At 39.0% G+C, this 14,290-nt stretch overlaps 1 protein-coding gene across 3 annotated transcripts; it reads left to right on the top strand.

Moving 5' to 3' along the window:
* The first annotated feature begins 384 nt into the window (after window positions 1-384).
* On the top strand, window positions 385-14,031 carry ptpn6 (protein tyrosine phosphatase non-receptor type 6). 3 transcript variants are annotated; one of them, XM_077575493.1, is made up of 16 exons: window positions 385-760; window positions 2,745-2,810; window positions 3,948-4,070; window positions 5,029-5,223; window positions 8,329-8,512; window positions 8,591-8,707; window positions 9,284-9,412; window positions 9,663-9,759; window positions 10,422-10,501; window positions 10,608-10,754; window positions 10,874-11,005; window positions 11,089-11,243; window positions 11,816-11,883; window positions 11,959-12,110; window positions 12,866-12,930; window positions 13,586-14,031. In XM_077575493.1, exons 2-16 carry the CDS (start codon window positions 2,803-2,805, stop codon window positions 13,683-13,685), a joined length of 1,752 nt encoding a protein of 583 aa, XP_077431619.1. In that variant the 5' UTR covers window positions 385-760; window positions 2,745-2,802; the 3' UTR covers window positions 13,686-14,031. The 3 variants fall into 3 exon arrangements, with proteins under 3 accessions (XP_077431619.1, XP_077431620.1, XP_077431618.1); XM_077575492.1 differs by lacking the exon at window positions 385-760 and adding an exon at window positions 2,377-2,636; XM_077575494.1 differs by lacking the exons at window positions 385-760; window positions 11,959-12,110; window positions 12,866-12,930; window positions 13,586-14,031 and adding an exon at window positions 2,373-2,636 and having other exon boundaries at window positions 11,741-11,840.
* Window positions 14,032-14,290: the final 259 nt, after the last annotated feature.

The following is a 14,290-nucleotide window of genomic DNA, read 5'->3' as shown; positions in this document are numbered from 1 at the left end:
AAACAAGGTTTTTGCCCACAGCAGAATTAAATTTTACATTTAGAAAAATCTCAAATGGCAAATAAAAATGTTACAAAAAAAAAAAAACTTAAGATACATAGGTTAAAATTACTTCCTTGTGCCATCTAGTGGAAGAGTATTTAATTGTTCTGCCTGAATTGATTTTTTCAAGAAGAATATTTTTCAGAGAAGAGAAGAGATGTAGTAAATAAGCCATTTATTTTCACAACACACCAATCAGGTAAAATTGGATAATTTTGTTGGGGGCACTGACTGCTTAACAATCACCAGATTGCTCACCATAAAGACGTGGAAGAACCTTGCAATAAGGACAAGGACAGAGACTACCACAGACACACTAGAACACTTTTTTGTTTGTCTTCAAACAAGCAAGAGTTGAAAAGTTGTTCCCATATTGAAGTGTCCCAATACTTTTGTCTATTGAATGTGTACATTGTACCATGAGATAACTTGAGCACATTTAAGAGTTTTTCAGACTCCGCGTCAGGAAGCAGCATATTATCTCCCGGCAATTTGAGAGAATTAGAGCAAATTACAGGGCGGGAGCATCGTCTCATCACAAGTGGACCTTTTTTAGGTGGCCGAATGTAAGGAAGGAGGTGAAACATTGCACAAAGAAAAAAAAGAGTGCCAAGTTGCGAAATATTGAGGTTTAGTTAAACGTGATCTCAATTCGTCATTCCCTGCAGAAAAGATTCGTCGAGCTACCGTGCGAAGAGGAACAACAATGATGACGTGGGTGAGTAGATAAATGTGTCTGTTTGCAAGTTCCTATGATGCACACTGTTTTTGTCTTCATAGTAAGGTCACTACTTTTCACTGCAGTGCATGTTAACAGGCCAGCGGCAGTAGGAGATCATGTGATCCTTAGCTAAGGACTTTGTCAACATCACATATAATCGTAAAGATTTTATTTTTTTTTAGCAAAGAAAGAACGACTAGTGTTGGATCACTATTTGGCAAGTTCAACCCACTTTGACTTTTCTATTATGGGGACCACAAGCTCCCCTTTTGCTGAGGAAACTCTTTGCAAACTGAGCCATGGCTTCTGCTGCAAGACTACAAAAATTAGGGCTGGGTTTAAAAAAAATTGAATAATCGTTATCAAATTGATTTTCTTTTTTTTAGACTATTTTAATATCTCTTTGCCCCATAAAATCATAAGAAAATGAAATTTAAAGGCCAATATTTTTTTGTATCTTGTTCTCCTAAAATTTACTGTTCACCTGAATTTAAAATGATCTTACATTTATGAAAGACCCGACTAATTGCACTTTAAGACATTTCAATCTTTTAAATTTATATTTACAAATATTAAATTTGAATTATGAACATATTTTCATCTCATCGTTGCTAATGCCAATTTTTGTGTAACACTTAAGTGATTATAACACGTCTTACCTTCATGAATAAGCTAAATCATTTAACCAGTTACTACCATTCGCAAATTTTAATTTGGAATTTAATAATTGTGGAGTTTTTATCATTTCCTTTATATTTAAGAAGAATTGATGTTCTGTAATTAATCGATATCTGCTTGAATTCAAATGAATCGAACCAGGAAAAATCAAACGCTTGTGAATCGAAAATCAAATTGATTGAGGAAATTAAAATCGATACCAAGCCCTAACAAAAATGTCAAGAAAAGCCTGCTAAAACATCCGAAATGTATTTAGGGTTAAGCAGAATCTCTATAAATATTGGCAGATATGTGCTGACCCCTTTAAGATGAGTTTGAATGTGATTCGTTCATTCTGAACACCAAGCCATAAGAGGGTGTGCACACTTGTGCAACCATGTTATTTTAGACTTGCACTCTAAAAAAAAAAAAATTAAGACAAATTTCAATTAAGTTGCACAGGTTATCGGTCATATTTGATAGTGAACAAAGTTTTGAAAAACTGGCATTTAAGCAGGGGTGTGTAGACTTTTTATAAGCACTGTAATAGTGTGGTCAGTGAATGCATGTCAAGTACATACGATCCTCCCTTTTGATGCAAGTGTTGCGTTATGGTGGGAAACTCGCGTCAGTGTTTGTGTTGAAACGGTTTTGCATGCAGTTACACACACACACACACACACATAGTGTAGAGGTACAAATAAGGAAGTGTACTGTGTCTCTGACCTTTGTGTTGTCACAAACACGCACACACACACACCTGCAACAGCCGAGTAGCAGCAGACAGGTGGGCAGGCGGCCTGAGATTTAAAAAAACAAACCAAAAAAAATTACAATCGACGGCGTTGACCTACGCAGAAAACAACTCGATGGAGACTCGCTGAAGATTCAAAAACATTTGTCATGTGTTTTTTACTTTTGATTTCCCGTGACTCTCATTTACAACAACGGGGGGGGGGGGGGAAAGGAGGAATTCCGCCTTTGTCAGCTCTTCTGGTTCCTGTCTGTGCTTTCACTATTTTGTGAAAGGAGCTACAAAAAGGAAGGAAGAGCGAGTGGCAACGTAGACACGCACGCAGAGCGATAGAGAGGAGGGGAAGAGTTTCAAGACGTGCTCAGTTGCGTTCAGGGACAGCAGAGAAGTGGACGCTTTTTTTTTGTCTGCGTTCCCGCTGGGTGGCTCACAAGCGGAGCCAGAAGGGAAAAATAAGAGCAGGTAATTTGGGTTCAGAAGTTGGAGGTGGAAAGTCTAAAATGTCCGTAAAAGTCTGGTCTTGATGGGTTTTTTTTTATGCTAAGATGTAAAAGTAATGCTTTTGCGCAGGTGCGAGCCCCCTCGACGGCCTTCATTCTTCTGACCGAGACGCTGTGAGGGCGACAAGATGGTTCGGTGAGTTGGACGTTGCAGAGTGCTCCTTGTTGGGCAATGATGACAACTTCTCTCTTTCCATTCCTTCTTCTCTTTCCGATTCTCCATCATGTGATTTGGTCCTGTGTTTGTTTTATGAGTTTCTTCCGCCAAATTTTCAGTCCAGGTCCTGTTTTTTAGGTGGCTTTTTAATGTTTATATTTTAAGAGATCCTCAAACTGGCGTATATGCATTTTTGGCTGTTTGGTGCATTTTTGTAACTGGTCTTTTATAGAATAGAATATGACATCGTGAATGAGTTGAATCTTGAGAGAAGAAGGATGAAAATGAAAGCTGTGAACGATGATAAGCGCACCCTCGCACCGCTTTTCATAGCGAATCCTCCGGCTGATGCTCAAAATTTGACACCCACGCAGCACCAACATTTAGCAGCACCAATTTGTTGTTGTAATTTTGTATTAAATACTGAATGAGAGCAACAACAAAAAATGCTAAACCAAAATACAAACATAATGGAAACAAAACAAATCCAAGTATGTTCCTTAAGATAAGACAGATTGACAAAATGGCTCCCGAAATGTACAAATAGTCGAATTTAGGAAAATGCGCTCCATTTAAATCTTTTTGGCATAATGAATTCCAAAAGCTTTACTATGCTTGGTCTGAAGTCCAATATGTCATCCATGAAAACAAAAGCTTCACTGTCTGCAGCTCTTATTTTGCTTTGCATTTGTTTACATGTTGGCTAAATGAACCCAGCTTTTGAATTAATTAATTAATTGAATTAAAATTTGAATTGCATTGTGGTAGAATGCAATTTTCAAATCGCAAACGTTGCAACTTGGGGGGGGCGAATCCTTCTTCATTTTGATCAACTTTATTTTTCATATGTTGTCCCAGTATATATAATTTGTTTATATAGAGAAAAAGTGCAGTCCACGCTTACATATAATTTATTTATTTTTTATAAATCTTGACAAGTTGAAGTGAGAAATGCACAGATTTGTTTCCGTTATTTGTTGTATTCTATCTTGACTCACCACGGTAATTATTATTTTTCAAAAATCATTTTCATTTCTGTTTTTTAAAAGACATTCATCTGCTCATATTATCCAAAATTCCCAAACTTGTTCTTCAAATGCGTGTGCGTGCGTGTAGGTGGTTCCACAGAGACATCACAGGCCTGCAGGCCGAAGACCTGCTGAAGACTCAGGGCATCGCCGGCAGCTTTCTGGCTCGACCCAGCAAAAAGAACGTGGGCGACTTCTCTCTGTCCGTCAGGTGATCATCCCGCTGCATACGCTCCTACCACTTATTTATTTAAATTCAATTCAATTAAAATTCCCTTTGCGCTCCACTTTAATGTCACGACCGTTTATCGGGTCATATTTGTGTAGATTTGCTGGATGATGTGATGTTTTTTAGTCTTGTAAAGTGTGTTCAGCATTGTGTCAAATCACTTCATTTGTTAGCTTTGAATGTGTTTTTTTTTTTTTTTGTGTGTTGAAAGACGATCACTGTTTACTGAACTGTGATTACTTAATAATGAGCAAAAGGTAAAGCGTATAAATGATGCAATATTATGCTACTTGCCCATAGCTATCCAATACTGCATACGCAAAAGCTGTGATGATACATAAGAAAAAATAAAAACAACTAGAGTGTGGTCAAATGTATATAGTGTTTGACAAATTCATAGACCACTTGTCACTTTTTACAGCGTCTACATGCTGGTGTATTAATTGTTACAGAAGCGGGAAAATATTTTGGCCAGCCGTGGCATACGTATGTGGTCTAAATATGTTTTTAAGCAGTATCTATACAATTTTAAAAATATATACTTAATTTTATGCATTCATTTTTTTATTTTTTTTTTATGTATTAAATAAGTTGTTATCCAGCATACATTACTACAAAAGCATTTTTATTTTGATCCAAAGTGCAAGGATTTTTTTTTGGGGACAGGGGGAGAGGTACCTTAAATCATGCCTTTTTTATTGCACATTATTACGAATATTAATATAAAAAAAGTATCAAACCAAGGTTTTACAAATAGAAACGTGCTTTTTTTTTTTTTCATTTCCTCAAAAACCTAATTTTATCAGTATAGCATACAAATGAAAAGATACCAGCAAGCGCTACTACCGTAATGAAAGCAGATAAAAAAAAAGACAAGTCAAATCAATCTTAACTTGTCAAACAGATTTCAAACCAAAATGCCCTGCCGTTTACTTGCCAGGGTGGGCGAGCAGGTGACCCACATCCGCATCCAGAACACGGGCGACTTCTACGACCTCTACGGCGGGGAGAAGTTCGCCACGCTGTCCGAGCTGGTGGAATACTACACGGCCGACAACGGCATCCTGCAGGACAAGGACGGCACCGTCATCGAGCTCAAATACCCGCTCAACAGTTCCGACCCGACCACAGAGAGGTGCGTGACAAACTTTCAGCGCACTTTCCTCCAGATTTTCTTCTTCTCTGCATGTTGAATTCAACCAAGACTTCTCTGATCAACCATTTGGGGACATTTGCCAACCTGCATAAGCCCAAATCAAATGTCGTCAAAGTCACTCATTTTCAAGTATGCAGATTCTGAAGAGTTTTTTGTCTCTTAAGACAGACGCGCAAGACCACATTGGATTTTTGAAATGGACAATTATTACCATTATAAAAGACGTTCATTACCGCTGTAGTAATTGATTGATCGATCATTAAGGGACGGGTTAATCGATGGCTTGAAATTGAGACAAAATAATTTGACCTTTGATTCCGTGTCCACCAGTTTGCTGTCAAGGGACACAAAGTATGTTGGCAGTATTATTTTAATAACAATATATAAATAATAATACATGATCATTAAAACATAAAATAAAAGTTAAACAATGGTTTATTTTCCCAATGATGTTAAGTGACCATACCACTGCAACCTAAAAATCACAATTATGAATGATTAAAAAAATGAATAACCAAATAAATAACTAAAAACTTAAATTTTACTATGTAATAATTCTGATATTGCTTTTTTTCTCACTTGAAGAAAATAACTCAATAATGCATAAAGCACCATCTCACATTGTTATTAAGCGTCCTCGGGTTCCTTTTTAAAGCATTATATAAATCTCACAGTATTTTTTCAAATGATTGATAATAATGTAAAAGCAGATTTTTGTCATTTTGTTGTGTTTGTGTACCTAATATTGTGGCCAGTGTGCATTCCCAATGGCTTATGTTGCATGTTTAATTTTGTGTCAACTGTGGAGCTGGCAAAAGTACTCGCGTAATACTCTTTACTTCAGTACAAGTACACCTACTCGTGTAAAAAAAAGACTGTGGATTTTGTACAGTAACCAGTTTGATAACTTTGCACAACAGCAAAAACTTAGCCCACAAGAACAGCTGAATTTTATTTGGTTGTACTTAGGGGCACTTTAAATGTTGGCAGGTGTGTGCTGACTCCCATTTGGCATGAATTTGAAGGCGACCGATTCATTCCAAACACGTACCATAATTAGATCAAAATTAAATAAGCAAAAGATGTCAGGAAAAGCCTACTAGAACATCTGACCTTTGAGTTTAATCACGAGCACTTTAAATGGTGACAGTCGTGTGCTTACTCCCACTTAACGTGAGTTTAAATGTCACCCAGTTAGAATAGGGTGTGCACACTTTTGCAACCACATGATCTCACTTGTTTATTTGTCCTTACCGTCTCAAAGATGTTATTTATTTTTCCCCCCGAATAGAACTGAGCAAGTAAAATGTCACGTTGCGTCACGTGAAATGATTTATCAATCACCGCTGAAGTGATTGAGTTGATTTATGCTGTCCATGCAATGATGTAAAAAATACACTTGTACTTTCAAGCACGCATATATATATATATGTGTGTGTGTGTGTGTGTGTGTGTGTATGCATTCAACACTTCAGTCAGGTTGGTAGCACAACCCCCCCCCCGCTGTCCTCTCTGTCAGTTGTCTAACTTCCCTTTTGCCGCTGCGGTTGGAAACTTGACGTTTTGACACTCTCGAAAGCGATGGCCAGACCTTCCTGGCTCGCCTTCCTCTCTTGCACACAGCGCCGTGTCCTCACCGTCTTGCTCCTCGCCCCCCGGGGGCCCCCGCCCTTTGCCTCATCTCGGGAAAGTCGGCACACGGGAGATGAGCCCGCTTTTTATTAGTCACGTCTTTGAATGCATCCGGAGCGACAGGGTAGTCACACTGCCATTTGTGCGCTTTTTCTACCTGAATTTAAAAAAAAAATTGGGCCACTTTAGTAACAACTCAACACACTTGACAACAAGCAGGTGTTTGTCTGGCAATTAATGAATAATTTCAGCTTTTTGTTGCCTCTCCCAGTTGATATTTACTGTCAAACGAAACACGAAAGCACTTTGTTTAGCTTGATGCTAACATGAATGCAAAACCCCGTAGACATGCTAACAAATGACACCAGTTTTGCGGGTGACACACATGATAACAATTCTCAATGTGAAAAATAACGAATATTGCTGCAGTTTACTAAGGAGTTGTGATCGTTTCCAGAAGGAGCAGCACAATGTCTATTAAACTGAAGAGGGAAAAAAAAATCTATTTAATGCTGTCATTACTGAATGGTTTTCTAAAGTATGATATTAACAGTAATACACGGGGGGAGAATTTTCTTTCTTTTCACTTAAGCAAAAGTGCACAATTTCATAATTGATGCATGGAGAAGAATGTGGGCCTGGTGGTGGGGGGGGGGGGGACCGAGGTTAAGGGGGGGGGGGAGCGGGGAGTGAGAGACCAGCTTGGTTGACGACTAAAAATACTTTGTCCTCTTTAGCCACAAAATCTGTCATCAGAAATTTTCCGACCGCAAAGCAGGAAGTTCAGAAGAAGAAATCGAGAACTGGGTCTAAAATTAAGCCCAACCCAGCGGAGTGTACATTCACTTACGTGTGCACACGCGCGCACACACACACACAGACCTTGAAAAAAAATATATATATATATTATTATATATATTATTTGAATATTAGGAGCACTGTGGACAATTTGCAAATGACGTGGAGGATTGGGCAATGATGCATTAAAAAAACACATCTGCCTTGCATGCGTACAAATACATTAAATATACACTGTAAATTTCGTTAAGTAAACTTTACTCTTTAAAAAAAAAAAAAAAAAAAAAAAAAGAGAGACTATATTCAGTCCCAGTTTAAACTGAGTCAATTTTACACTTGGAAAAGAGTAAAATATTTAATTTATTTTTCCAAAAATCACTCAAGGGTTAAAAAATCCAACAACTAAGACTAAAATGCATTTATATTTATGTAGTAAAATGCATAATCATTTTTTATTTGTATCATGTTTTTGTTGTTTTATTGACTAGAGTAGAAATGGTCAGTTAAAGTTCAAAAACCAAAACAAAAAAAAACACTAACAAACATTCAAAGTGCAAATTGGAGATTATTCGGACAATATTTCACCCCATCTCATTGTTTGTAATCTCACTTCATTTGTTCTGAACCCACTTAATCACCTCATCTCATGTCCAGGTGGTATCACGGCCACCTGTCGGGTCCGAACGCGGAGAAGATGCTGATGGCCCGGGACGAGTCGGGCACCTTCCTGGTCCGAGAGTCGCTATCCAAGCCGGGAGATTTTGTCCTGTCAGTTCTGACCGACGAGCGCAGCAAAACGGGTGCGAGGAGGATTTCTCACATCAAGATCATGTGTCAGGTGTGTGCGTGCGAGACCAGGTTGTCTGCATGTTGTTGTTGTTGTTGTTTTTTTTTAGTTGTCTTTTTCTCTTTGTAGAATGAACGCTACACCGTGGGAGGCTCGGACATGTTCGACACGCTCAGCGACTTGGTGGATTTCTACAAACGGAAAGGCATCGAGGAGATTTCGGGCAACTGGGTGCACCTCAAACAAGTACGCTGGGATGAGGAATTGTAAATTACAGCATGCTTGGTTAACTCATTCACTCCCAGCCATTTTCACTGAAGCAACCCCCTTCGCTCCCGGCTGGTTTACTGGGATTTGACTAATTTTGCAACAGAATATTCTGTTCTATTGCTATAAAAACATGGAACCTACGAGTCTCTTCTTTCATCAGGAAAAAATATATTTGTATCTGTTTCCGTTTTGCAGCAATTAGCATTAGAATGGCTAAGTTTCATCATTATTCACAAACCTGTTGAAAACACTGAGAAAAGGAGCTTGTTGCAATGTTGCTCTGATCTCTTATACTCTGCTGCCACCTGTTGGCCGTTTTTTGTAACAACTACCATTGCTCTAAGCGACCTCTTCATGTTAGAAGCTGTATCAAAGCTTTCTGTATGTTCTAGCATAAAAAAAAAATTCAAAAAAACGAATAAATACGTTTTTGGGGAGTGAAGGACATAGTCATAAAAAATATGTATACGTTTTTAGGTTTGAATGAGTTAATTAATACCCCCTGATAATTGTCATAATTTCTGAGTCTTAATTTGCGTGTGCATCCGGCAGCCGTATTACTCCACCCGAGTGAACGCGGCCGACATCGACAGCCGAGTGAAACAATTGGGCCAGACTGCACTTATGCAGCAGGAGGCCGAGGGCGAGAAAAGAAAGGCGGGCTTCTGGGAGGAGTTTGATGTAAGTCAAATCAGTCGTCATGTCATCACCGTCAGCATTGCATTGTTTTGTGAACTCCTTCAATCTTGAAGGTCAATGTTAAATAATAGCAGTGGGCTGCCATCTTGTGGTGGTGGAAATTTAAATCCACCCATCCAGCCATGTTTTGAATGATTTCAGCTAAGTGACAAAAAAAATTTTTTTTTTTAAATCCAATTGGCCGTTATGAGTGAATATTTGATTCCTAATGATCCTCTCGACTACCACCCAGGCTCTTCAAAAGTTGGAGGCGAAGGTGAAAAAGAGTCGCGAGGAAGGCCAGAGACCGGAGAACAAGACCAAAAACAGATACAAGAATATTCTTCCTTGTAAGTCTCATGTTTTAAGTCATTTCATTTACAGTGGACGGACCACCTCATACTCGCGGTTTGACACGTGCAGATTCACCTATTGGTGGATTTATTTTTATTTTCAAATATTTTTTTATGATATTCAAAAAAAAGTGAGGAATAATTGATGGATGGATGGATGGATATCCCCCCCAAAAATTATTAATAGGAACCAGGAACAGGTTTATCACCAGCTTTTTTAAAAAAAATGTGGGGATTTAAAAATAACGCTCAATTATTCACAAATGTTCGCTTTTTGCGGGTTGGTGACTCTCGATTGGGTCGACTCAACTTTATATTTGTCTTTATTATACTGCCCCCAGGTGGCCAAGGCGCACAACAGAAGGCGCACCACTGTCCATTAAATTGAAGCAAAAAAAATGGAGCCCAACTGTTAAATTTGTGACATTACATTTAAATTTATAGAGAATCAATTCGCAACACCAAGTTACTGTTTGTAACAAGGACAAAGTGCAGATGTAAAATAAAAACATCTTTTGGCTAAAAAAAATGAGTCATTCGTTTTGTAAAAAAAAAAAAAAAAAAAAGCATGTTTATGATATTTCCATTTATTTCAATGAGGAAAGATCAAACAAGGCACCAACTGACCCGAAGTAAATATTTTGAATTCTTCATTCCAGTCAATGACACCAGAGTCAGCCTGCAGGACGCTGACCCCGATGTGGTGGGTTCAGACTACATCAACGCCAACTACATGCGAGTACGTCCTCAAATCCTGCCAGGCTTCTCGGTCGCACAACTCGCAAGATACAAAAAAAAACGAAATAAATAAAAGTGGACTTTGTCTTACCTGGGCCGCTTTGCAGAACACCTTGTGGGAGTCCGAGAATCAGAAAGTTTACATCGCCACTCAGGGTTGCCTGATGACGACGGTCAACGATTTCTGGCAGATGGTGTGGCAGGAGAACACCAGGGTCATCGTCATGACGACGAGGGAGGTGGAGAAAGGGCGGGTCAGTGTTTCTTCCCCCCCCCGATTGTCCAAATCACAAATTCACAGCGATGCTATTTAGCATTTCAAAAAGTATGCTTAGTATTCATCCTGAACGTCTTGTCTTGACTGTCCTCGCAGAATAAATGTGTGCCGTACTGGCCCGACAGCCAGTCCTCCAAGGTGGTGGGCCGCTACGTGGTGACCTCCAAGTCGGAGCGGGAAGCGACCGATTACAAAGTCCGAGTCTTGGAGGTGGCGCCCGTGAACAAGGTGATGGACTCCGCACGCCTCTGCTACTCCTCCACCTCATTGCTTACATGTTTTTTTTTTTTTAATCACTTCCTGTTTCACAGCCCAAGCACTCGCGCGTCGTGTGGCACTACCAGTACCTGAGCTGGCCCGACCACGGCGTCCCCCAGGAGCCCGGCGGGGTCCTCAGCTTCCTCACACAAGTCAACGCCAAACAGGCTGAATATCCCGATGCCGGCCCCATGATCATCCACTGCAGGTACACACCAGCCACAGTTGACCATCATTTGTCACAAAAACATGAAGAAAAGTGAAAATTGGCTCCATCCACACTGTAACCTAAATTATTACTATGTCAAGAGAATAACAGTGTATCTAAGATGGAGCCCTGGGGAACTCCATGACAAATATTGAGCCATTTAGATCCAAGCCCATCAGACTGAACATGTTTTTTTTTTTGGGGGGGAAAGGCAACCAATTCCTCTAACTGTTCCTTCACAAGCATTTCTAGCATTCTTGCATGTCAGGAATATCATGCAGCGCTAAATGACGTGTTAGCGGACGCGGTACAAAACTGTGAAAACATTCCAAAGATCAGCGAAATGAGGTTTCAGATTAAAACGATCCCAGTTTCAGGATTAGCCGAGCAAAAGCTTTTCGCGTCAACTGCTAGTTTATCCTTGGGGAATGTTGCTGCTTGTGACGTGAGGAGTATAAAGACTTGTTTGTTCCATACGTGTTTGGGTTGCTCAACAGTTTTTCCGATGCAAAACCCAAGCTGTCGCGTGATCGTTGATGCCACTTTGCCACTGGTTCTACTTTTGTCCGCAGCGCCGGAATCGGTCGGACGGGCACCATTGTGGTGATTGACATGATCATTGAGACCATTGACACGATAGGTAATGCCCCAAAAAAAAAAAAAAAAACGTTGTCAGTCCGTCTTCGTCCTCTGAAGTTCTCCCATCCGCCACCAGGTCTTAACTGTGACATCGACATCTCCAAGTACATCCAAATGGTGCGCGAGCAGCGCTCCGGCATGGTCCAGACCGAGGCCCAGTACAAGTTCATCTACCTGTCCGTGTCCGAGTACATCCAGATCACCAAGGCCAAAGACGGCGCCTCCATGGTAAGAACAACCATTTGGAATATTGCCATTGAACTCATTCACTCCCAGCCAGTTTCCCTGAAGCAAGCCCCTTCGCTCCCGGCTGTTTTACTGGATTTTGACTGATTTTGAAAGGTGCACAGAATGTTGTGTTCTATTGCTATAAACACATGGAGAAAAGCCAAAAGAAAGATTCGATTCTCTTCTTTCATCAAGATTTTTTTTTATTTGTATCTGTTTCCGTTTTACAGCAATTAGCATTAGAACATCACTAAGTTTTATCACAAACCTGTTGAAAACACTGGCATAAAGAGCTTGTTGCAACATGGCCCTGGCTGATCTCTTATACTCTGCTGCCACCCGCTGGCCGTTTTTGTAATAATAATTGCTTTAAGACACCTTTTCATGTATCATTAAAAAAAAAAAAAAAACTTATAAATCTGTTTTTGGGAGTGAAGGACAAATTATTAAAAAAACGTATTTATACGTTTTTGGGTTTGAATGCGTTAATATGCGATTATTCTTATCAAGGTCCCTTTCGCATTCATTTTTAAACAAACACGAGTTATTTGTGATTTCATGTGGACCAGCACCAACAAGACAAGAACCAACCAACGTATAGTTTTGTCAACAGGCCTTTGAACCTTTGCTCTGCCGATTTGAACTCCACCGCCCGGAGTCTCTTTATCGGCGACGCTTTTTGTCAAAGTTGAACTTTGGCCCAAAAAGTAATCCACTCCATCGATTTAACTCCTGTGTTTATCTCCCTCCTGCAGGAGGCCGAGACGGAGTACGCAAATCTGCAGCTCAAACACCCGCCGGGGAGCAGGAACGTCGCAAAGTGAGTGAATGTGGGGGGAAAAAATCACATTCCCGTTCGAACCGTAGACGTGTTTCACGTCACACAGATTCTCCAAAGCTCTCACCCAAATGGCAACCGTGCCTCAAATTGTGCCTGCTCGGCACTTTTTCGGGGAGGAGCGTCGTCCACATCGTCCACATCGTCCACATCGTCAATATGTGTTAACGTGACTTTATCGACTCACATCTGTGAGTTAAACAAAGGTGGGAAAAAGTGTTTATTCAGCCCCACCAGATATTTAATAATAATAATAATAATAATACATTTTATTTATAATGCCCTTTGCATCGCAAGATCAGAAAGAAAACGGCGTGCATTTTTTAGTTATAATTTTTTTTTAATTTACATTATTTTGTCCTGTAATTTTTGTTGCATTGATTGTGCTGTATCCCCCCCCCCAAAAAAAAATAAAAATAAAAAATTGGTTATCTCTTTAAAAAAGTTTGTTTTCATAAAATTATAAATATAATTAAATTATTAATAATAAAATGGTTCAATGTTATTACTAATATGGACTATTTAAAAGATTTTCCATGCACAATTCCCCCCTCAATCTTGAAGTCCATTTCAAAAATCTTAATATTTGTCCAACCTCATCCCTTTTTCTTCAACCTTCCACTTTTTGTCTTTGCAGAACCCAAGAGTCGGACGTGTACGAGAACCTGAGCAAAGCCGCGAAAGACAAGAAGAAAACCAAGTCAGACAAGAAAAGTGGCTCATTAAAGAAAAAATAAGTGTTTTTTTGAAAGTATGTTTTCAAGTGTTATTTATTTGGGCCCACTTTAAAAGCGCAAACATGAAATATCATTTCAGAAGACGTGCTGTTTTGTTTTTCGCTTTCACCTGCGCCTCAAACCTTCACGTCTAATAAAAATCAGCATTTCAAGTTGCAAGCAACAATTGGCAATGTGAGATTCTGTTGACATAATTCATACAAATAATTGCAATGCCAGTGCAGAATAGTATGTTGAATAAACAACACAGTCTGTTTAAAAAATAAATAAATCGAAATGACTATTTCTAAAACTAATTATGTCAATCAATAAATCAGATATATCATTGCCAGTTTCACATTGTTTGGATTTGAGTCTACTTATTGTCTAAATGCTTATTTCTTCCTCACGACATATGCAAAAATACAATTGAATTTTATGTTTCATTCATCACGATTTATCATTCATCCTTTTTTTTTTTTTTTATTCTGTCTTGCATCGGGAAGAATATATGAAGAAAATAAGTTAATTTAACTTATTTATTTGATTTCAAGTTAATATAACTTGTATGAAGAAAATAAATTATTATAAATCTATCCATATTTGAATAATTATTCAATAATGTA

Source organism: Vanacampus margaritifer, chromosome 9 (assembly GCF_051991255.1).
Source record: "Vanacampus margaritifer isolate UIUO_Vmar chromosome 9, RoL_Vmar_1.0, whole genome shotgun sequence".
In the NCBI taxonomy this organism is placed as follows: Eukaryota; Metazoa; Chordata; class Actinopteri; order Syngnathiformes; family Syngnathidae; genus Vanacampus; species Vanacampus margaritifer.
The sequence above is the reverse complement of the archived record's forward strand: the minus strand, read 5'-3'. Positions and strand labels throughout refer to the sequence as shown.